The sequence below is a fragment of the Falco biarmicus genome, chromosome 10 (genome assembly GCF_023638135.1).
Source record: "Falco biarmicus isolate bFalBia1 chromosome 10, bFalBia1.pri, whole genome shotgun sequence".
NCBI lineage: Eukaryota > Metazoa > Chordata > Aves > Falconiformes > Falconidae > Falco > Falco biarmicus.
Window position 1 is genome coordinate 27,428,038 of NC_079297.1, and position 24,134 is coordinate 27,452,171.

General features: G+C 42.0%; 1 protein-coding gene across 3 annotated transcripts in view; it reads right to left on the reverse strand.

The window, feature by feature from the left end:
* The window catches only part of FAR1 (fatty acyl-CoA reductase 1), a 39,700-nt gene extending 22,016 nt beyond the window's left edge, over positions 1-17,684 (reverse strand). The window contains exons 1-3 of one of the 3 annotated variants that reach the window (XM_056354014.1): positions 17,464-17,666; positions 4,837-5,031; positions 2,070-2,245 (exon numbers count right to left, since the gene is read on the reverse strand). In XM_056354014.1, coding sequence (XP_056209989.1) covers positions 2,070-2,245; positions 4,837-5,031; positions 17,464-17,601 — 509 coding nt within the window. In that variant the 5' untranslated portion in view covers positions 17,602-17,666. Of the gene's footprint in view, positions 1-2,069; positions 2,246-4,836; positions 5,032-17,463 lie in introns of all 3 variants that reach the window. The other 2 variants (XM_056354015.1, XM_056354016.1) reach the window with 2 other exon arrangements.
* Between the last annotated feature and the right edge of the window lie 6,450 nt (positions 17,685-24,134).

The window sequence follows — 24,134 nt, forward strand, 5'->3', positions numbered from 1 at the left end:
TAAGACAGAGTCCTTAAGACCACTGTAGGAAAGTGGGTATCTCTACAGTTCCCACCATAATACAGCTTAATGACCAACTATGATTATTTTATATAATTCAGATATTCTCTCCAGCCTATAAAACTTACTATGGGCACTAGTTTTCTTGTACACCATGTACTAATCAATCTAAGTTTCAAGAATACAGCTAAATAAAGCTTTATCAAAGTCCTTGCAAAAGTATTACATTAGCAACAACAACAAAAAATCTTCCACTCCCCCAAACAACTACTAAGTTTAAGACTGCTTTATGACACATTGCTGAAGCATTAGGGGCACAAAAGAGGGGGACTGATATCCTAGAGCAATTAACATCAATGAAAAATTTTACTTCTGAATACATTATTAGCTTGGGAGTTTTTAGATAGAAGTATTGTTCTCACACTTTACTGCCTCATTTGAGAAAATAAAAGAGTTCATAATCAAAGCTGTGTGCACCACTAAGATACAGATGTGTATCGCAAGTACTTATCAGGAGAAGTTCCAAAACAAGCCCAAGCATTTTACTTTCTTGACTTTATTCCTACCACTGGCCCAAGCCAAGTATTTTGAACTTTATGTTAGTTATTCCTGTTAAATATCTGATGAAGGCCCCTCTAAGCAGTCTTCATATTTGTAAGGTTCCTCTAATGATTCCAGCACATCTGTTAGGAAAGAGTTGAGGCCAGAGCATTTAAGGAACACATTTTCTGTTTTGCTAGAAAACATACTGGGCCTGCCAAGGAAGCAGGAACTACCAGAGGCTTTTTGTACCAAGACCCCATTCCACCAGCCTTTCTAACTGTTTGAAGTCCCTCTGGGCTTCTGTCAGGTTGGCAGGTCCTTAACATTTCAAGGCCGTTAAAAAAAAGTTATAAACATGGGCTACCTTATGATGTTTCAGCATACAGTATAGCATTCTTGAGAGGCAGTGCCAGCCTTTGTAACAACTCAAAGAAAATCTGAAGTGTTTTACCTCCAAGCTGATTTAATCCCCCCCAATAAAAATTGGGGTCATCTACCCAAACTGGATATTTATTCCAGCGTTTCAACACTAAATCAAGTCATTGTTTTTGCCAAAAATCAAAACAATCTTATCTTGCTTCTCTAGTATTTCCTTGATAGATTTTCTGTACAACATGGAAGTTTCCAGCTTTCAGTTTTCATATTTCTCCCTACAAATCTACTTCTCTCTACTCCCCTCCAACACAAACCTCTATTCTTCTTAATGAAGGACTTTCTGAAAACATGGAGAAAACTGCGCAGCATTCAATCTACTTGTTTATCAGGTAGAAAGCAAGTGCAAGAACTTCACACACAGTTTTGCAAAAAAGTTAACCTCTGAAAGCATGCATTCCCTTCTAACAAGACAGGCTAAAGGAATAGTTTGTGTTCCCTTTTACACACAGGGAAAAAAACGTCTGATGTTACTAGGGAGCACAGTACATACAGCTACAGCTTATTTGTATGTTTTCTAGCCATCCCAGAGATCAGAGCAACACATCATGTTAGGGAGACTCAGAAAAGCAACATGTTCCCCAGTCTCCTTCAACTGCTTCCCTTCAGAAAGACTTTGAAATTCAGGCACAGGGCTTTAGAAAAAAAACCCAAGAAACTATATACACCAAATACCACCGAAACAAACCCACCAAAAAAAACACCACACACACAAAAAAACTGAGCAGCCTATAGCAAAACTACACGAATAATGGATTTCCAAGTGCTAATAATAATTTGTCCTTTTGCCTAAAGCTTTAAAAAGACAGTAACTTTTCCATGTTGAATGGTGTAATTCTAACCTCTGGCAAAGCAGCTCTAAATAATATCCTCCTAAGACGACCAAATGAAAACCCAGCAGCTTAAGACACACTTGAAAGAAAAGATTACTACCTTAAGGAGAATCATGAAATTGACCAAGCACACAAATACCAGAGTACATGAAGTAGCTGGACTGGCTGAGTACTTGCAAGGTTGTGCAGACACAGGATTGACCCCCTCCCTTTGAGTACCACTGGTTTACCAGAGCAGAGTATACAGAATTTTAGACTCACCTTAGTGTTTCATTAAATCTGACTGTAGCAGCACAATGAAATATAATATTAATGCATTCTATAAGTTCTTCCTTGATTGGTTCACTAAGGTCCAGTTCAGGTTGTGTAAGTTCACTTGTAATTACTATTATTTTTGCTCTGAAGTCTGGTTGCTCATCTCTCAACCTGTCAAAGAGCTGTCAAAAAAAACAGGAGTGAAGATGCAAACTCATAGCCAGTGAAGATAAGAGATACACATTTCATTTAAGTGATGAAAAACACACCCACATTTTCTGTGTATACAGTTATATCTCCTTATTTCTCAAGATTACCAGTAGGGTAAAAAAGCGTGTTAGGAACATTACATCACTGAGTTCCCATGAACACATTCAGTAACAAAGTTGTGCACACTTTATCCCACACAGTGAAAGCAGTATTACATGTGTTATATAAAAGATAGCAAGACTTCAATTTGCACTTAAATTTTAATACTCATTCCTAGCCTTAAAACCAGCTCTCTAACAATATCAGAAGAAAGAAGGAATGGTGTCCAACAGGCACGGGAACACAGAAATCTTTAGTAGTAATCTAAATACTGTAAACTCTTTTCTTTCAACAGAAGGGAAAAGTCTGCCCACTTCCCAAGCTTGACAATAACCATTAAAATTCTTATAGGCTTGCACAAGTCATGCTGGTTTTTAGGTTTAGAAAGCTTTTATCAAGCTTTAAAAAATTTCCAGCCATTTAAGAAATGCTATCCTGGAATTGTGCCAGTTTTAGGGAAGTTCCAGGTTAAAAAAAAATTGTTTCCCTGGCTAGTTAAAAGAAAAAAAGGTAGGGTTAAAGGCTGCATACTGTGTTAGAACATCTGATCAAATCTTACCAAACTATTGTCACTGAAAAAAATCTCACCCCTATTATATTCCATCATATATTCTCCTCAATTAACCACACGGCTTAACACACACAGAGAAAAATTCTTGCCTCGTCACGTACACTCACTAGTATGCAAGCTTTCCTAAGCAAAATAGTACTATGGGAATAAAGCTCACTTCAAAGTTTCACTAGAACAGACCCTTCTTCTTAATTGTACAGGGGCCAACACCTTAGCAACTGCTTCAACACAAGTTGATTAGAACATATTAAAGTTACAGCGGTACTTCCTGCAACCCCAAGCATACAGTTATACTAAATACAAACAGTTAAAATACATTTCCTTACAGAATGAAGAAAAGTTAATTCATTTTCAGTTATAAATTAAGTCATCTAAAGTTGCAGCTTTGTAACTCTTAAGGCCATAGAAGTTTCTACTGCTACCAAACAGACTGGTCCTTCTCTTAACTTCCCTATTTTTACGTTGCTTCCCTGCACTGGCAACCGCAACTAGCCTGCTGGCTGTATAAGCACACTAGCTTGTGGGCCCAGCTGAAAAACACTTCTTTTGGTAGACATTTTTTCAGCTCAACTGTGAGCTAACGCAGCTCACTGTGTGAGCATGTAAAGTAGTAGTGGTAATGCTGTAGTGAAATAGAGATCCTGAGTTGATTTCCCAAACAGGAATCTTCACTTTAAAGGACAAACCTGCCAAGACAGCATTTAATAAAGCCTCTGCAATTCTTAGAGGTACAGCAAACCATGCTTACCTAAGAGCAGGAAGCCTTTTGTTATTTTGAAAACAAGTCTGCTATGTTTTTAGTTGGAATTATGGTGCCTGCCTCCAGGGAACTGAAGCAACCACCTTTTAACCTTATTAATGCACGGCATGCATTATAATAGAAAAGCAGTTCCATGGATAAGCACTTAAAGAACCAGTTTGATACTTCTAGTATTTACATTGTATCTGTTCTGCCCCTTTTCACATCCACAGCCATACATTCCTACATACCTCATACTACCACTGACACCAGTACAAAAGAGGAACAACAGACACCTAGAGGACATGTAATACACATGGCAAATTAACAGAGGAATTACATATCCAAAGTCCAAAGGAAGTAGAAGCCTCAACATTTTTTTGGCTATTTGCAGCTCTTTTTTTAATCATCACATTTACCTGTTTAGATTTTAAACTTTTCAAGAAACAGAACATTCAAGCACCTGTAGAACACTTACTATTCAGGAGGAAAGTATCCCACCCAGCACGCACAGAAAATCATTTAGATAGCCACTTTGATAATTCCACAGCAGTTTCAGTGCCTTTCCTTTGTCATTACAGGTTTATAGTAGTTTGTATGACTAACAGAAACCCATAACAGAATCTATTAAGACAAACATTTCTGTTCTGTTTACAAACATAAGCTATTTAAACAACCTGTTCTTGCTTACTGTAGATCCAACAGTGCATCCAAAACAAAGGAAGCACTAAGCCTCATCATACATAACAGAAAATAAGGCACAGGGAGAAAATTAACTTGCTCAAGATCTAAAGAAGGGTCTCAATAACATCTTACAACTCCCTGCCCACATCACCTCTTTCACTTGATTATATATTCTCTTAAGTTTCAATTTAGGTGGTTTACTTCTCAATTCTGCATTACAGCTGAACATCCCCCTGAATTAAACACAGGATCATTTTCCACTACTGGCTTTGCTAAAGACTAACAGCTTGAAAACCAACCATAGAAGGCACTGCCAGGTCTTGGATTTTATATTTCTGTTAGAACAAAAAAAAAAACCAACCCACTCAGCAACAATATTTTACTTTAGACAAACCGAAGTTGTTCTCCAAATGAGACTGGAACACTGTAAGGAAGGTCAGAAACACACTTTGGGAGCATATGACACATACCTTACAGCTGGTAATTTCTTCTATTCGTGCTTCAGGTGTCTGCCCTGCTTTGTGTCTTACCAATACATACACTGCTTTCACTTTAGGACAAGATCTGAGCAGCTTTTCCAGAAGCACTTTTCCCATGAAGCCTGTAGCTCCTGTTAGCAGGACGTTCTTTCCTTCATAATATTCAGGGATGGAAACCATTATGACCTTAACAAAAGTTAAAAACAGAAGTATATGAAAGAACTTCTAGGAGTTCGGATTTGCAGAAGATAAACACAGATGCAAACATTCAATATCATACCTGAAAGAAATGCTTAACAGTCATTTTTCCCCACCTATAACCAGTACTTAAAAGATGTATTTTTCAACACTTTCCAGAAAGACCCAGGATCTTCATGCAAACTTCCCTCATTAACAGCGTTTTAAGGAATTAGACCCCTACCCAGTCTAAGAGAATAGCACAACTATTTTTACCTCTGTGTGCATGGTCCTTTACCACCTTAAGTGACTGTTCCATGTAAACTAAAGGTCATATCATTAAAATGTAATCACAAGTAGATACTTCAAATACACTGGCAGAAGACAGGGAGCCAGGCACCCACCAACTGCTGGCTCCGGTATTTTGCCTGTGTCAGCAAAGTCCCCGTCAGCGTCAGGCTGAGCCTTCCTACAAATTATGCCAGGCCAGAGAGAAGGTATAGTTAGTTGCTTGGTACGAGATCTGCTGTGTTTATATTAATTACAAAAAACCCCCACGGAGTTCCTGTTCTGGTTTTGGTTGGGATCAAGTTATTTTTTTCTTCTCAGTAGCTGGTACAATGCTGTGTTTTGGATTTGGTGTGAGAGTCATGCAGATAACACACTGATGTTTTTAGTTGTTGCTAAGTGATGTTTATACTCAGTCAAGGGCTTCCCAGTTTCTCAGGCCCTGCCAGGGGGAGGGCTGGAGGGGCACAAGACATGGGGAGGGGACACAGCCAGGGCAGCCGACCCGAACCGGCCAGGGGGATATTCCATACCGTGGAATGTCAGTATATAAACTGGGGGGAGCTGGCTGGGGCCTGCTCATCGCTGCTCTGGGACCGGCTGGGCATCGGTCAGCATGTGGTAAGCAATTGTGTTATGCATCACTTGTTGTTTGATTTGGGGTTTTTTCTGCTCCACTTTGGATTTTATTCCTCCTCCCTTCTTTCTCGTTTTCATTATTATTTTTTTACGTCAATTATTAAATTCTTACCCCAACCCTCAAGTTTTACCTGTTTTTCCAGACTTTCCTCCCCATCCTACTGAGGGGGTGGTAGGGGAGCGAGCAAGTGGCTACATGGTACTTCAGTTGCCAACTGGGGTTAAACCACAGCAGTTCTACAGAGGATACAGGTTGCCAACCTTTTCATCAGTTAGGTCTGTTGGATTTCCTCCCCCATCCCCCACACCCCAATAAGCAATTAGAATTCTCACACAAACTAAAGATTTGAGTTATCCACAAATACACCTCCTAACAAAATGAAGGGCAAGGAATTGTTGCCAAAATCCAGCAAAGCTCAAAGGCATTGTAGGGTTTGCTTCAGTTAAGAAGTTAACTGTGAGAATTACTATTTCTTTCTCCTCAGTTACTTGGAAATTATGTCAAATTCTACTGGAAACTGAAAGACTTTCAGGACAAATATACTGCTATTTCTTACGCTAATGTCATCTTTGGACCATGACCTTTATGACTCAAACCTGTGCCTCTGGCTAACTTCAAACCATTTTGTTAAGTCCCATATACCAACATCTTTATTGTAACCTTTAAACAACTTTTACTGTAGAAGACTGGAGCATATGGATACACTTCCACCATGTTTTACCAATCTTTCTAATTACACTTAAAATACGCTGATATAGTGAAAGTCTAATTATAGTCTCCTATAGCAGATCCATACACAAACCATTACAACCAAACGCTACTGAAAAGGGACAGATTCCATAAAGCCACGATACTAAAAAAAAAAAAAAAACCCACGGAAAATGAGTCTCCTTAAACACGGAGCGTTTCTTAAGCAAGAATTACAACACTGAATACCCAAACAAGATGAGAGCCTTTCTTCACCTACCACTCAAGAATAAAGGAATGCAACTTCTAAACATGCTTAGTTCTTTTGAAACAGCAGGCACTGCAAGCAGGAATGAATATACATGAGATGTATGTTAGCAGAGAACAACGATAGGCTTAATTTGCACTTTTTGCCTGAAACTTAAATGTTTTTGGAACAGTGGTCTACATCTCAGGTACCTGTCATATTAACGCAACTGTGCTGTGCTTTTCATGTGCTTCTATCACAACGAAGCCTCTGAACAAGTTCTAAATGATTACTTGCCAGAAGCAAGTCATCACCTGCATAAGACCCAGTTTCAGGAGTCTGGATACAGAGTCTTATATTTTCTGGTCCAACATTCCAAATCTTATTTTGATTCCCTTCTTCGACAAGGTTAGCTCCTGCATTTATTAGTGAAGCATCCAGAAAGTGATAATGGCATACAGTAGCAAGTTTAGACTTGAACAATCACTACTGTTTCCGTTGGCTAGAGTACATCATCCAAAATTGTTTCTTTGAAGGTTAGTAAGAATAAAAGATGTGGATGGAGGGAAAAATTTATTTACATGAAATCACTTTTGCCACATACTTAAGAGACTTTAACGCAAATTTCAAAGCACATCTCATGCAATAAAGCAAGATAAAGCATGCTTATGAGTCATTTTTTCCTATTCAATGTAAGATATGGGCCTATTGTCTTCACCGTTGCTCTGGAAGTCACAATTAATGCTCTCTGTTGTTTAAGTATGCCCTCTTCATAACTTTTATTTCCCTGGTCTTTGCATACATACAACATTTAACTCTGTTTCCTCCTAAAAATCTGCATGCTTGCTCCCACGCATAGGATAATGCGGGAGGGAAGAGAAAATTCAAAGAGGGAAGAGAAAATCTCATGCAATCATTTACAGTACCAATGTTGTCACCAAGATTCATTTTTGTTATGGTAACTACATAATCTTATTACTAATTTACCTGCCTAGCCATAATTAATATTTTTTTACCCCTTAAAACTCTATGATGGTACTTTAATACCATCAGTTCACTTGCCCATCCCCAAAGGAAGGCTTAATACTGCTTCTGAAAAAATGCTGTATCCTCAGTCTGCAAACCTGTTCACAAGGGCAGAGGCAGTCCTTGGCTATGCAAACACAGGAACCTTGCTTGTACTTGTACCCAGACGTGGGCTACAGTCCAACATCTGTTTCTAAAAGCTAAAACAATGAAAAGAGCTCTGCTTCCAGTGGAAATATCTGTGTTGCTATGGTCCAGTTTTTTAGCTAACTGAAAAATTTGACAATATTTAGGGTGATATGATGTAAAGAAAACTGGAAGCCAGAAGAGATTGGAAAGTGTCCTGCCTCAGTTATTTCTGACCATAATCCTTTGAATATGAGGTTGATATTAGAGCAAAAAAAATTTACATTATTCTCATGAAACTCTTACAGAATAACAGACCTACAAAACATCAAGATCCAAAGCTATGCTTAAGTACAATGATGAAATGGGTTCAGTTAAAAAAAAAAACCAAACGTGAACACATACGTTCACCCCTGAGAGTGAATTCAACACCTACATGTATGTCTGAAGCTAATTCATTTTTTCTTTTTTTAAGGATTAACAGAAATGTTTCATTTGAGAAACCATCAACACTATTTCCCTCTATGCTGCTCTCTGACACCTAGTCTCTGATAGGCTTTCTTCATAGCAATTTTCCACACTTAGTTTGTCATCTTCTTCCATTCTTCTAGAAGATTCCAACTAGAAAACAAAATTGGTGACCTTTTCAGAAGTACATGTTGGTGTAACAATTGTAATTGGCAGCAATACTACTGGGATTGTGAGAGAACTGGCTAGAACCACCAAATCTGAATTAAGGGTAAAAACCACGTTGGAACCAAGGTGCGAATGAAGTCCAAGATTAGCAGCATACATTTTGCCCTACTAGAAAGAAAGGTTATCTCAACTGCAGGAAAGGGCATGTTCCCGTTCTCCACCTACCTTTCCCTGCCTTCTCTGAGAATGCACCTCCACATGCCAGTTAGCATAACATTGCTGGCAACTCCTAATTTCAAGCCCAGAAGGAATTTATCCCACAAGTGTAATATTATCTGTGTTACCTTTTAAAGTTCTTTACAGCAGCAAATTATTCAGTAACTACACCATAATTGTGGCGTTTTTTTTCCTAAAAAAAGAGAACCCAACCAAACAGTTAAGAAATAAATGATGTTCCCAGCAGAAATTTAGTTGGGCCTCTAACATGCAACAGACTGGAACAGGTCCAGGAAGAAAATCCTACCTTGCAAGACAACATGACAAAATCAAATTCAGCATTTCAAAGTTGATATTTAAGTGTCAGCAGTCATTCTATCTTGGTTTAGCATGCAACTTGTTGCATGTTTGCAATAGCTGAATTGTAGCTATTAACCAGCAATACATATTTTCACTAGTTATCCTATGACTTGTTAAGAACTACCTCTTCAAAAACCCAGACAGATAACTCCTGTTAAACACAAAGTTGTCTAAAGCACACCTTGGAGTATCCGAATCACTATATCATAGCTACTTTGAGCTAATAAGTAGTAACAGTCAAGAAAAAAAAAAAAAAAAAAGAAATATGACAGCAAAAAGGATTAACAGAGGTTCTGTAAAGGATTCTTGCTCTTCAACAGGGATGATCAAAATTACCAGATGACTTTTAGGGATACAGGGCCTTTGGTACAGGAAGCTTCTGTTAAGCTACTACACAGAAACTGATGCTAGGATACTTCTGAATTCACGTGTTCAGAACTAAACCAATGGTGACACTTTGAAGGTACTGCTTATTTGAAGGGTGCTGTCCTTTGATAAATCAAGGGCCCCTAAGCACTTCAGTTAAAAAAACAAAAAACAAACAACAACCACCATACTCCAGGATCCTAGCCAACAACATTCCCCATCTTGTAAAAAATTCTAGTGTCCAAGGCTGAACAAGCGCTATTATGGAGCTAACAACAGCAGCTCTGTTTGCCTTCATAGCTACTGCAGCAATATTTAACTCATTGCTTCAAAACAGAGGTCTCTGACTTTCAAAACAAGGACAGTTCTGTTTTTAACAGGAAAAAGATCGGTTCTCAGATTTGTCCAAGCACAGATCAAGATGCTTAAAAGATCTGCTTTCCAAGTGCCAGGAAAGCCTGCTGCGGCTCCAGTGAAAGTTTTAATGCGAAATCCAGCAGCTAAAAAGAATGCGTAAATACGTGCTTGTTAGAGATTACATGGTCTGTTTTCTAATTTATCACCAACAAACATTAGTTAGGTGAACAACATGCTCCCTCCAAATTATATCATCTTGAGATTATCACACACAAAAAAAAAGAAAGTATGTATTTTTCAACCTCTGAAGCATCAGCAACAAGCCACAGAGTTCTGCAAAAATGCAGCCTGAAACTAGTTTTCCCCCTTTCCCTTCAACAGCTTCAACTAATACTAGCAGCAGTACAACAGAGAGAGGTCTAAAAGTAACGTAGAGGAAACATTTTGTTCAGATATATATTCAGGAGATGAAGTCCATTTAGACATCAAATCTGAATGCACAGAGTTGTGGTTTTTTTGAAGAGCACAGATACATCCATCCACCCCAGACCAAAAAAAAAAAAAAAAAATCATTACAGAAGTCCCTCATCTAAAGCTTCAATTGCCACATTGCAATGACACTACAGCAAGCCAAAAACCAATAAAAATCTAAGAACTGGAGAGATTAGAGATTCAGGCAACCAAGGAAGTAATATTTAACTCATCTAAACAAGGTTACTGCCAGAAAGACAACCCTGGGTCATACCATGATATCACGTCTCATTTCATTTGATGCCTTGTTTCCACAAAAGTAAGTAAAAGAATACTATCAGCAGAATGTCCAGATTTTTCAACAAGGGTCAATGATCTGCCCTATTTGGACAATACCTATCCAACATATCACCAAAGGATGATAGTTTGTTTGTCTTCACGGTCCAAGGTTATATCCATTGAGAAACCTTATCTGTGAAAGATACTGTTTTAGAAGATGAGTAGAGACTGAAATGATAAGAGTATTTCCTGTTGTAAGCTGCTTTTGGTGTAAGTTAACCTTAAAGCATACCTATTCCAAACTTCACAATCACGTGGAAGATTTGGGATTCTTCCCACAGCTAGCAGAAAGACAAGTTTATCCATGTTTTAGACTTCATCAACATTCTTATCTACTCTCTGCAAGGTCATTTTCTTCACTAGCCGTAAGCCAGTCCCCTGCAGGATAAATCTGCCAAGAGAACTTAGCACATCTCCAGGAGCTGAAAAACACATTGCCAGGTTTGGAAGCTAATTAAAGCAACTAAGTTTTGAGGAACTATCAAAATGGGTCCACTAACTTCATATTAGCTAGCCAGTCTGGCTTATGCCTGGTAGTATGCCAGATGGTAAGTATCTCACTACACACTTTACAGACAAGTAACTGGAGTGGATTCAGGGTAATAGTAAGTTCTCTGATGTCTACCAACAATGTCTTTATTGACAATCTCTACAAAGAGGTACAGAAACACAACTAAAACAATCTGAAAGATTACACCTAAATCATCACAACTGCAGTATAAATGCCACCAGAAGACCCAAAGCTGCATGTGGAATGTGGTAAACATGTGGCCAACACTTGGTATATTAGAGAATTTCTGAGAAATAGCAATAGATATTTCAAACTAGTTAAATTCTCCGATCTTGAAGATGTTCAAAGAGAGTAATCTACTACCAAGGAAGAGATTTGTCCACTTCAAATCATTTATCTATTGAAACACAATACCAATTACAGTAACTAGTTTAGTTAGGTCAAAGTTTACATAACTAAGTGCATAGCTTTATGTTCACAATAAAGTAGAGTTGCTTTTTAAAAACAACCCTTCTTCTCACTATTCTTAACCACAGAAACATGCCGGATGCTGAAAGTTTTTCCTGGACTGCATGCTCCTCAAGTTACATTCCTCCTGGACATAATACTACCTCTGGCAGTATATATATTAATGGTAAGAAGCATTACTAAGTTGATTTAGGTAAGACTTAATACTGCATATGACCTATTTAACAGCACCACAGCTTTTTGATACCAAACATTGAAGTAGTTCTGTAACCTCCTTTAAGACTACAATGACAAAAACCAAGTACACTACTCCATGGCTTAAGGAACACAGTGAATTTGGACGCACTAACCCATGTCCACCTAATAATTTATTAGCAGAATTTAGCCCAACTTACAAACTATTTCATTTGCCATTTGAAGTCACCCTTGTGAAAGTACGATACTTTCAAATCAGGGCTGTGCCTGAAATCATGAGGTCTTTAATTTCTTCTAATCCTTTAGTCTTACTGAGGGGAACCAGACTTCAACATGGGCCACTCTTGAGTTGGTCTCAGCAGAACTTTGTCATTAGCGGTATTTGATGCACATGGTTATACAGATACTTCTTATCTGTGTGCTCACACACCTTCTTGCAGACAAAATTCTGATTCTACTACAAATTTCCATTTGCTTATGCTTTTGTTTAGAGGGATTCTGTACCAGATGACTTTGAAGCTACCTTTGAGTCGCATGTACTCTGTTCACAAAGGTCCCTTGCTTTCCTGTAATATCAGTTCTTTTATAGTAAGTCCCTCTAAAGAGTTATTAATACAAAGTAAAAGTTTTTTACTATCATTTTATTATTAGGTTATAACTTGATGTTTTTCTGAATCATTTACCATTTGAGCTTAATCTTCAAGTGCATGTTGAAAGAAAAAAAATAAAAAACTCTTTTAATATAATTAACCTAATTTCTCCAAGTTGCACAGAAGGCATAGATCAGCTCAGAAATTAAGCTATTACAGTAAAGCACATATCATATAAGAACATTTACTATAATCCATCTCCAGTTCATGTACAAACATGTTTAACACATATCCAGAGAGCTTTCAAACAAGATTTAAGAAAACATGAGGCAGGGAGATTGAAGATTTGCTGCTCTGTTAGTTAGAAACCTGCATTAGAAATCTCACTTGTGCTTTTGGTTACGAAAGGATTACAAGATAAAGCCTCACTGTTTATCAAGGTAGTTGCATAAATCATGGCTCTAGAGTCATGATTTATGCAATTAAGAGTTAACCCTGAAAGGGGAACAAAACCCATCAGAAGAGCCTACCTACAACATAATGAACAGACCAACATACACACTCTACTACTACAGAAACTGCTAAAGCTACAAAATCACCCAATTTCTATTCACTGCATTAAGAAAATAAGCCAAATTCATCAATTTCGCCTTCATAGGAGTATGTTGATATCCAGTCCAGATTATCACTAGAAAAAGTGTTAGCAGCAGGATTATTGCTCAGTTGTTACTATAATACTGTCGTTTTGCTGGGATCGGAAAGCCAAAAAACAAGTATAGGGAATGGGGCAGGAGAAAGAAGAAACAACACTCAAGTGGCTCATCAGTTTAGTCTCTTAACAGTGAAACTAGACAATCTAGGTGAATAAAAACCCAGATTCACATCCCTCATGTTGATCAGACAGGACAAAAGTAACTACCCAAAACCTGTACCTACAATTATGTTCTGTGCAAAACATCAGAAGGACAAGATAAGCCATCTGAGCTAGTCTTTTACTAGAACTGCCTTGGTATATATGATTACATTTATTAACAAAGTATTTACAATCACAATACTTCATCAAGGACAAAAAAGCCGACTCTTATTCCACCCTTGCGTTAAACTAGATATATTATTGTGGAATTAGAAGGCTTGAGTCACATTTCACAGCAGATATCACATAATGAATTTGAAACCCTAGGAATCAACAACTCCAGACTCCTTCCATACCTTTTACAATTAAAAAAAAAATAATCCAGTGATCAACCTTGCCGATCCTCTCAGCTCATCTCAACTGGAGAGTCTTGAGGTAGTTTAAGAAAGACTTAAGGCAGGGTGTGACCAAAACAAAACCCATAATACATTATGTCAGAGCTACATGTGGATGTTTAGTACTAATTCACTAACCATACTTCCGTAAGAAATTCCTCAAATTACCTTGACCATGTTCCGCCAAATCCCAACTTCCAGTGCCTCTGTAGTAAAGGACACCCAAAGTAAGCACTCATAGCTGGCGAGCTGTTTAACAGCTGCAAAGAGTTAAGATTTTAAAACTCTTTGTTAAAATTACAATCAAGTTCTACATAACTGTAACCAAGAACTTAAATCCTTAACGTTTAGGTGAGCCATTTCAGAATTCTTCATGTAAAACTGCAGTCAACAATATAAGATCTTAACATGATGCAATGCAATGACTTTCCAATGCAAATAAACAGATATTTCCTCTTCCATTATATTCCTGCAGAAATTCCCAATAATTCTTCTGAAACCTAAAAATAACTAATTTATCTGACAACTGCTCTATCAAGTTGTATTTGCAGGCTAATCACCTTCTTGAAAAAAAAAAGGAAAGGTAAACTTGTGTGGGTGGGTGGGTTTTTTTCAAATACACGTAGAACAAAATCCCATCAAAAAATAAAAGCCCATTTTCACAGCTTTCTTACCTTTAAAATGAGGTTGAACACATACATAGCTAAAGCAAGTTCTACTAACAGATTGCCTACCTGTCCTACAAAAAGGACAAATAAAAGTGAACCCAAATTAAACAGGATGCATGAAGCCTCTCTCTCTCTTCTCTGAAGGACAGCTACCTGCCGATACCAATCACGTAGATGCCAGGGGCTCCAATCTTACGTTGACACTAATAGATGTGTTATTTGGATCTATCAATTATGCCTATTGCTCAAGAAGCACTACAAATTTACAAACATCAAGCTGAACAATGTCGCGGAAAGGTTGGCATGATGTAGTGAATATACAGCTAGCAACATCAAATGGCAGCTTGACAAGATCTACTAAGCACATTTTTTCTAACCACACCCAAAGGAAGAAAGTAATAGGGTACGTCAATGGAGTCACACATTCTTTGAGATTGGAAAAAGCTTAACAAAGGCAAAGAATGACAGTTGTATAGGAAGGACCTCACTAGAAACCCTGGGTTGGTGACACCCAGAAGGAAGAGGGGGGAAAAAAGCAAATAGGAATACCTGGTCTATTTCTTAGGATGGTTCGCAGTAATGAGGCTAAACAAAGCATAGCTGGAGGACTGCATTACTGCAAGGCTCAGAATTAGCAACTGGGACAAACACTATGGATGCACATGAAGGTAATAACTATGCCCAACCATAAAACGATTACACAAGATAAGTCCTCCACCTACAAAATACCAAACTAACCAACACAAGTTTTGATGATACTGGTTCCTGTACAGAAGTTTTTTGTTTGCTTTAAGTTACTCAGTGGCTCTGCTTCCTGCAGACAAGTAACCGGCGTACTGTACTGAACACAGACCCCTCTCAAACACTGAACATTTAGTCACAAAAAACCAAGCACACACCCAACACACACAATTTCTGGTTGCAGAAGCTAACCGAACCTGAAATCACTGCAATGGTACAGCCATATATTTTCAACAACTAGCATGTTTTCTAGCACTTGCTTAAACTTTCCAAATTGCTGTATAACAATTTTAGTTTGTTATATATCCCTTCCAAGCACTGGAAGCATGGTGCTTGTGAGGAACTGCGGGTTCCTACAAGAGCTAGAACTCAGAAACAGGAAGATGACAAAGCACCCTTTATAGTAGTCAGAAGGAGATTCAGTTTGGCCTCTCAGGAGCTAAGAGATTCTACGGATTCTCCATTTGCAGGAGAAGTGCTAGTTCAGGTATTTCAAGACATCTATTGCTCCCGCTTTCAAAGATGACTCTTCTAAGCAGAATCATGGCACACCATCAGGAGTCGTACTATAAAACTGACAGCGATGCTCTCTGCTCACATCTGGCCAGTAGATATCCTTAACATTTTCAAAGTCCAAAGGAACACTAAATACTGAATGAGGAGAAATCTGTTGCCGTTACAAAAGTTAGTTTTGCTTCAGTGCCAACTTTTTATTGACACGTATCAGCTGCCTAGGATGACTGAGATGTCACCAGGTTTGGGGTTTTTGTAACTGTAAGAAGGAAAAATATTTATCACGTACAAAACATACCTCTACATTAGACAGTCACACTTAATTGAAGAGAATTACCCCACTGTGCTTTTACTGCTAAAACTGTCTCTAGTAACGCTTCATTAGATCTGCAGTCCAGCATAAGGTAAATAAATAAAGACTAAGTACTTGCAGTGAAAAGTTACAGATCTAGATTTGCACAGAACTTTATAGTTCTGCAACAGCTAGCAGAGGTAAAAAAAAATCACCCAACAACCTGTAAAGTCAATCTTTCATATCCAGTTGTGGGCAGGTTTGGGTGGGGAAATAGCTAATTTGTGAGTCAACCATATTTGAGGGGATAGTACAAAAACAGGGTAGAAAAGCTAAAGAGTAAAGATCCTAGAAATATATACCTAATACCATAATTCCAGCAGTTTGGAGATTATTTATGTCAGTTATGAGGCTCAGACATGACACACAAATCGAGGGTCAAGGACCTGTAGCCTACTAGAATACAGATGGATGTCACAGATAGTAGAACTCCCACATGCTCCATTTCTGGCTTAATTAATATTGAAACAGTTCTTAAAATATCAAAAGCTTCCAGTTGCTAAAACTTCTAAGTAGGTTAAATGAAATTAAAGGTTTCTATTTCCATGGGATTCAAGCCGGTTTCAATTACATATTCGCTACTGATCAGTGTATCTCCGCAGTTAGCCACACTTTAAGCTTCACTCCATAAAGCCTTTCTGTAGACACACGTGGCCCCTGCTCCACAAGGGCTCCAAGCCTCTACCCAGAGCCAGGGGCTGCTGCACACACCAAGAGCTATCACAGCCCTCTTCCTACTAGTTCCTGATGCGTGGACCCCCTAAACCAGGACTTCTGCTTGAAGAAACTGTCCGTTTCGGTTCTCTTCCCCGTAACGTTCCTCTAGGCGGGAAGGAAAGTTGCGGCCTTTTCCTGTACGCCCCTTCTCTGCACCAGCCGCAACCAAGGGGCTCGGAGAAAGGGGAACCGCCGCGGCAGCGCGGCCGGGGCCGGGGGCAGCCGGGGCCGCCTCGCAGGCAGGGCAGGCGCGGCGCCGCTCGCCAGCGGCCCACCCTGCGGCGGAAGGGCAGAGGAAGAGCACGGGGCGACGGGTGGTGCCCCCCGGCCCCGGGCCCAGCGGCAGGTGGAGCGGGCCGCCGCCGAGCCCGGGGCTTTTGGCCCTGCCCCCGCGGGAGCGCGGGCTCGAAGAGGCGCCTGAGGTTTCCCCCCCCCTTTCCTAAGCATCGATCCCGGCAGCCGAGCTCCCCCGCTCGCAACGCGCCCCCGGCCTGGCCGCCGCCACGACGCGCCTCAGCGCTCCCCCTCCCCGCCAGCCTCCCGGAAACGCACGGCGGCGGCCGGCTCCCTCGGCGCCCCCCTCACGGACCGCAGGGGCGGCTGGAGCGGCTCAAGCCCGCGGCCCCCAGCCGCACCGGCTCGCCTACGACTCCCCGCCGCAGCCCGGGCGACCGCTAACCTGCTCCGGGCGGCGTCCCCCGCCGCGCCGCGCTGCCCCGCTCGCCGCGCCGTTCCCCGCCGCCCTGAGGGGCTTGGACAGCGGCCCTGAACGAGCCGCTCCCGTTGGCCGCTGCGCACTCGCTACCCGCCCGCCCATTGGCTCCCGGCTCCGCCGCTCGGAGGGACGAGGACGCCGGGGGTTGGCGGCTCCCAGCGGCCCCACCCAGTGCCGCGGATGGGCGCGCGCGGCGGGCTCCGGCGGGGTTGCGGGTCGCGCCGCCGCCCCGGGCCCGCGCGCGCGCTCCCGACCCCCCCCGCCCCGCGGCCGTTGGGCGCGCGCCTCCGCTAAGGGGCGCAGCCGCCGCCATGCCGCCTGCCCGCCAGGGCCCGCATCCCCGCGGCGGCCCGCATCCCCGCGGCGCCGTGGGACCGCACCCCGCCGCCCCCCGGCCCGGCCCGGCCCGCCGCCGCACGGGCGGGCAGCCGGCCGGCCGAGCTGCCTGAGCGCAGCGCGGGGGCGCGCCGCGGGGGCCCGCCCTGCCCGCGGGGGCTGTGCCGCGCCTCGCCGCGCCGGCAAAGCGGGGTCCCGGCCCGGGGACCGCGGGCTGCTTTGTACGGCCGGCAACCGAGACAGACCCCGCAGCGCGTCGGCTGCCGCCTTCTAAAACTCGGAGTGCCGAGACGCTAGGTCCGTCCTGGCCGGAGGCAGCCAAATGGTCCAAACCCCCCCGAGGCGGCAGGAAGCAACCACGGCCTCCATGGGAGCGACCTCGGGCTCCACGGGAGCCGGAGAATCCCGGGGCAGAGGTGGGCCGCTCCGCGAAGCCGGCATTCCCTCAGCAGCCAGGCCGAAGGAGCGCTGAGCAGCTCGCACCCGCGGCCAGCTGCCCCGGCCCCGGTGCGCAGGTGTGCTCAGCGTGCAGTTGGTACACGGGCTATCTGTGCTCCGACCCCGCTTACCCCACCGTTTGTTGCCAAAAAGGCTATGTTATGCCGTGCCCTGTCCCTGTATGCTGTTTCTTTCACAACTAAATATTGCACAGATGGACATGCATCAGCTTAAAAAAAAAAAATAAACATCCAAAACTTAGGAAACATCCTACATAAGCTTGCACAGCTCATATTAATTCAGATTACAGTGCATATAAAGTATTATGAGAATTGTTGTAAACAGTCTTTGCTTATGCAACCACATGTTACTTTTTCCAAATGGCTTCTCCTTAATCCAGGCCATGAGAATAGGAGCTGTGTTCACATAATCTGCAGCAAATGAGTAATCACAGAATGGTCAAGGTTGAAAGGGACCTCTGGGGATCATCTGGTCCAACCCCCTGCTAAAGCAGGGTCACCTAGGGCAGGCTGCACAGAGCCATGTCCAGGTGGGTTTTGAACATCTCCAGAGAAGGAGACTGCACAGCCTCCAGGGACAGCCTGTGCCAGGGCTCTGTCACCCTCAGGGTAAAGATTTTCCTCGTATTCTGAAGAAACTTCCTGTGTTGCGGTTTGTGCCCGTTGCCCCTTGTCCTGTCGCAGGGCACCTCTGAGAAGAGCCTGGCCCCGTCCTCTTGACTCTCGCCCCTGAGATATTTGTAGACACCCATAAGATCCCCCTCAGCCTTCTCTTCTGCAGGCTGAACAGGCCCAGCTCCCTCAGCCCTTCCTCATCAGGGAGATGCTCCAGTGCCCTCATCATCTTCTCCGCCCTCCGCCGGCCCCTCTCCAGCAGTTCCCCGTCTCTCCTGAACTGGGGAGCCCAGCACTGGACGCGGCACCCCAGGTGCGGCCTCACCAGGGCAGAGCAGAGGGGCGGGATCACCCCCCTCGACCTGCCGGCCACGCGCCTCCTCGTGCACCCCGGGGTCCCGCTGGCCCTCCTGGCCGCGAGGGCACGCCGCTGGCTCGGGGCAACTTGCTGCCCACCGGGACTGCCAGGGCCCTCTCCGCAGAGCTGCCGCCAGCAGGTCAAGCCCCGGCCCGTGCTGGTGCCCGGGGTCGTCCCTCCGTCGGTGCAGGCCCTTACCCTGCCTTTGCTGAACCTCATGAGGTCCCTCTCCGCCCAGCTCTCCAGCCTGTCCCGGTCCCGCTGAATGGCAGCGCAGCCTCTGGGGAACCAGCCGCTCCTCCCAGGTCTGTATCATCAGCAAACTCGCTGCGGGCACGCTCTGCCCCTTCACCCAGGTCATGATGAGTAAGTGGAACAGGCCTGGACCCAGCACTGACCCTGGGGGGCACCGCGAGCTACAGGCCTCCAGCCAGGCTCTGCCCGCTGATCACAGCCCTCTGAGCTCTGCCATTCAGCCAGTTCTCCATCCACCTCACTGTCTGCTCATCTAACCCACACTGCCTGAGCTTACCCGTGAGGGTGTTGTGGGAGAGACAGTCAAAACCTTTAGAGGTCAAGGTAGACAACATCCACTGCTCTCCCCTGATCTAGCCAGCCAGTCACTCCATCATAGAAGGCGATCAGATTAGTCAAGCATGATTTCCTGCTCCTGATAACATTCTTTTCCTCCCCAAGCTTAGAGATGACCTCCAGGATGAGCTGTTCCATCACCTTTCCAGGGATGGAGATGAGGGTGACCAGCCTGTAGTTTTCTGAGTCCTCCTTCTTGCCCTTTTTGAAGACTGGAGTGACATGATTTCATCCTTATTGTTAGATGTGTACTCATGATTTATCTACTCCATACTATTTAAACCTAGTACCTAAGTACTTATTGACAGCCTACTTAGAATCACATAACTCTAAAGTCTTTATCATAACTGTTAGTGCACCATTTTTCAAAGACACTATTTCTCAGAAAATACATGCTTATTGAAGCTGAAGCATGATCTGATCATCTGCCATATAGGAAAACCAACTCAGACACTCCAAGGTGTGAGTCCAAATCTCCCACCATCCTGATGAAAGGTTTTACTGCTTTGTTCTGCACTATCACAGCACCGATGTTTTCTTTTTTTTTTTTTTTTTTTGTAGTGAAACCCTGACATGTGGTAGGCAGCCTTACTGATTGTAGAGATGATGAAGCTTTTTTGTTTCAGCTTCCCCAGTATGGAAGAGTCCATTGCAGCAGAGATATGCAGATGCATAATTGCAGTTAGTGCACATAGAAGAAAATGTATTTTAAAAAAATCTCTATTCAGTATATGCAAATTAAAGTTTCTCAGATTATTACAGAAGTTAATTTTGGGTGCATTTTGCAAAATCACTTTGTGAAATGTATCTGTGACACCAAATGGAAGTAATGGGGAAGACAATAATATTTCAGTGTGAGTACAGCAGTGTATTTTGTCCAGTCTCATTTTTGAAAACAGCTAAAAAATAGTGGGGCTTTAAACCTTGTCTATAATAAGTACCGTATGAACTGATAATCGCTGTAGGTCATTAATGATAAGTTATAATGCAGTAACAGTGCACCAAGTGATTGCCCTGGTTTCGGCTGGGATATAGTTAATTTTCTTCTTCTCAGTAGCTGGTGCAGTGCTGGGTTTTGGATTCAGTATGAGAACAATGTTGATAACACACTGATGTTTTCAGTTGTTGCTAAGTAGTATTTGTACTAAGTCAAGGACTTTTCAGCTTATCAGGCCCTGCCAGGGGGAGGGCTGGAGGGGCACAAGACATGGGGAGGGGACACAGCCAGGGCAGCTGACCTGAACTGGCCAAAGGGATATTCCATACAGTGGAATGTCAGTATATAAACTGGGGGCAGCTGGCCAGAGGGGGCTGATCGCTGCTCAGGGACTGGCCGGGCACCGGTCAGCAATGTGGTGAGCAATGGTGTTGTGAATCACTTGAGGGTTTTTTCCCCTTCCCTTTGGATTTTATTCCTCTCCCCTTCCCTCTCCTTTTCTTCATTATTATTATTATTATCATCATCATCATCATCATCGTCATCATCATCGTCATTGTCATGATCATTTTATTTTATTTCAATTATGACTTTTTATTATCTCAACCCTCAGGGTTTACTTTTCTTTTTTCCTGATTCTCCTCCGCATCCTGCTGCAGGGCTGGGGAGGGAAGTGAGTGAGCGGCTTCATGGTACTTAGTTGCTGGCTGGGGTAAACCACAACACTGATGCATTCAATATAAACTGCTGCTTGTAATAATAATTAAGCAAATTTTGTATCAGAATTTTAAACCCCATTTCTTTCAGAATAGGGGAAAACCAGAAAAATACATGTAGAAGTTAGCAAGCATGTATTCTGTAGGCTGAAAAGAGTGGTCTCTAACCAAATGGCAAAGCACAGTGTGAAAGGCACAGATTTTCTTAATTTTTGTGCGTTCTATGACCTCCATACTTCTGATGGAAAGGTCTCATGCCATCATCATCCACCATATGCCATTACCACAAGCTGACTTTAATGACAGCACAGCAGAGCGCAGTATTAGAAAATTATTTCAGATGCCATCAGAACATAAAATATAGAGCATTCAAAGCACACTTGTCTGTGTTGATCATCTGTGCAGTATACAGTTCTGTCCAGTGAACTCAAAATAGCAATATGTTGCAATGTAGTATTATCTGTCTGAATTAGTCTTATACTGCACTAGGACAAAATGTCTCGATAAAGCAGACTTATCACAAAGATACAGTGCGAGTTACCAAGGCTGTAAAATTTCTTCAGGATCTCAAGAGCCTCAGAAATTGTGGGAATACTGTGAATCATAACGGTCTGATTTTTTTCCAGATAACTCTTTCAAAGTCACAATTAATTTATCCCTCCTAAATTATTTATCAGCAGGAAAATATAATAGTGACATAGTATCACGATGCATTTGCATTTTAATGTAGCAACATAAGTTTGCTACTCAAAGAACCTACCAAACTGGTTATTCAAAGTACCATTGTGAATTTTTCATCACAGGAAAAAAACGAGAAGATACCAACACAAACATGCTGTAGTCTGGGAGTGCTGAATAAATTATTAAAAAAAAATCAAACACAGACTTGCATGAACTAATACTAAAAAAAAGTATTTGAAACTCTTTTACTCAACACAAAGAAGGAGCATGACGCAAGGTTATAGAAATCTGTAAATAAATAAATACAAGTGTCTGCAAAGCTAAATCATGGTTTGGTATCTATGAGAGCACAAAACAAATGCCTACATACAATCAGAAAAGAAAACAAAAAAAGGAAACAAAAGAAAACAGAGAGATCCAGTTCATGCCACATTTCTAAGCAATACTAGCAAGTTTAGTTCACAGGAATCTTCCAGAGATTATACTTCACTGCATCTCTCTAATTTAAAGCAAGGCCAACAGCTGTAAGAACTCTGTGCCTTGTATTGACCGACTCATAGGAAACTTAAATTTTGCATCCACTGCCTGGACTAGGTTCCCCAGTTTCCCTGCTTTGAAAACTGAGAAAACTGTCATTGGCAGAAGCGTGAGAGGGCAAGTGTCAGGCCAAAACCATGAAGTATCACTAGAAATGAGAACCATGCTACGGGAACACTGTTCATATAGAAGCTTTGTTTCTGTGTGCATAGCTTCATCACGACATACCTCTGAAACAGAACTGGTTTTAGGCAAACGAGAGTCATGTATGTTTATTTCAGTCAGCTGCAGACATGTTATGAAGGTTGGGGTTTTCTTACATAAACTAAAGCATCTACTTACACAAGCTAGCTACTTGTGAGGACTATATGGATGCTCACTTCTATTTCTTGCTAAAGGTAACCCATTTAATGAAAAGGGAGTCAACAAAAATTTTACTTTCTGTGCTACCAGAAGTATGCACACAGGCAGTTTCTGTTCAGCAAACTTACACTCTCATAATATTTCAGTTGTGCTCATGCTGATAGGAGTTTACAGTCATACATAAAGAAGGTATTTATAAAGGGTGTATTTAGGACATTATGAACATTAATAGCTCTTATTCTTGAGCTGCAGTGCATTCAACTCACAGTTATATAAACTAAAATTTGCAAGCATACCTCTGTATGTGATGTGGTACAAAAGATGCAGTTTTACAGAAAACCCAGGGGCTTTGTATGAGCAGTAACTAACACAGTTAAAACTATTTCTTTTCTAATTTGAGGTACTATGGTTCGAAGTTAAGGGTCTGATCAGAACTAGTTAAACCAGTTTAGGAAAAGTTCAGGAGCTTATTTTCAGCTGTGTATAAAAGCTAGTTAGAATATTTAAAGATATCTTTGGATTCAAAACAGAGTAAACACCTCATGAGAGGAAACTTACAATTTTACTTTTCAAAGAACTGATAGAGTTTTTCATCAAGTGCTGCTTTTGTCTTTTACTAATAAATCAACTGATTGAACATACTTACTTAGTGTTGTGAGAGGCTTTTAAATTTACTTCTGAATGTATTTAACACATAGTAGGTATCAGTGTACAAACTGAATGGGTAACATGTATTGTTTGCAATTGAATGTATTCTGCTACCTTCTGTATGTTTTTCATGCTAATGTGCTAATACTTTGGTATTCGGAAGTGACTGTTAGGTTTACAAAGTATGTTCAGTAAAGATTACTCAATTGCTAAATTACGGAATGGAAGAGACCTCTGGAAATTGTCTAGTCCAGGCCCCTGCTCAAAGGAGGGCCATGTAGAGCAGGTTCATCAGGGCTGTGTCTAGCTAGATTTTGAGTATCCAAGGACAGTGACTTACACCCTTTCCGGGCAACTCATGCCAGTGTTTGACCAGCCTCGCAATAAAAAAAGTA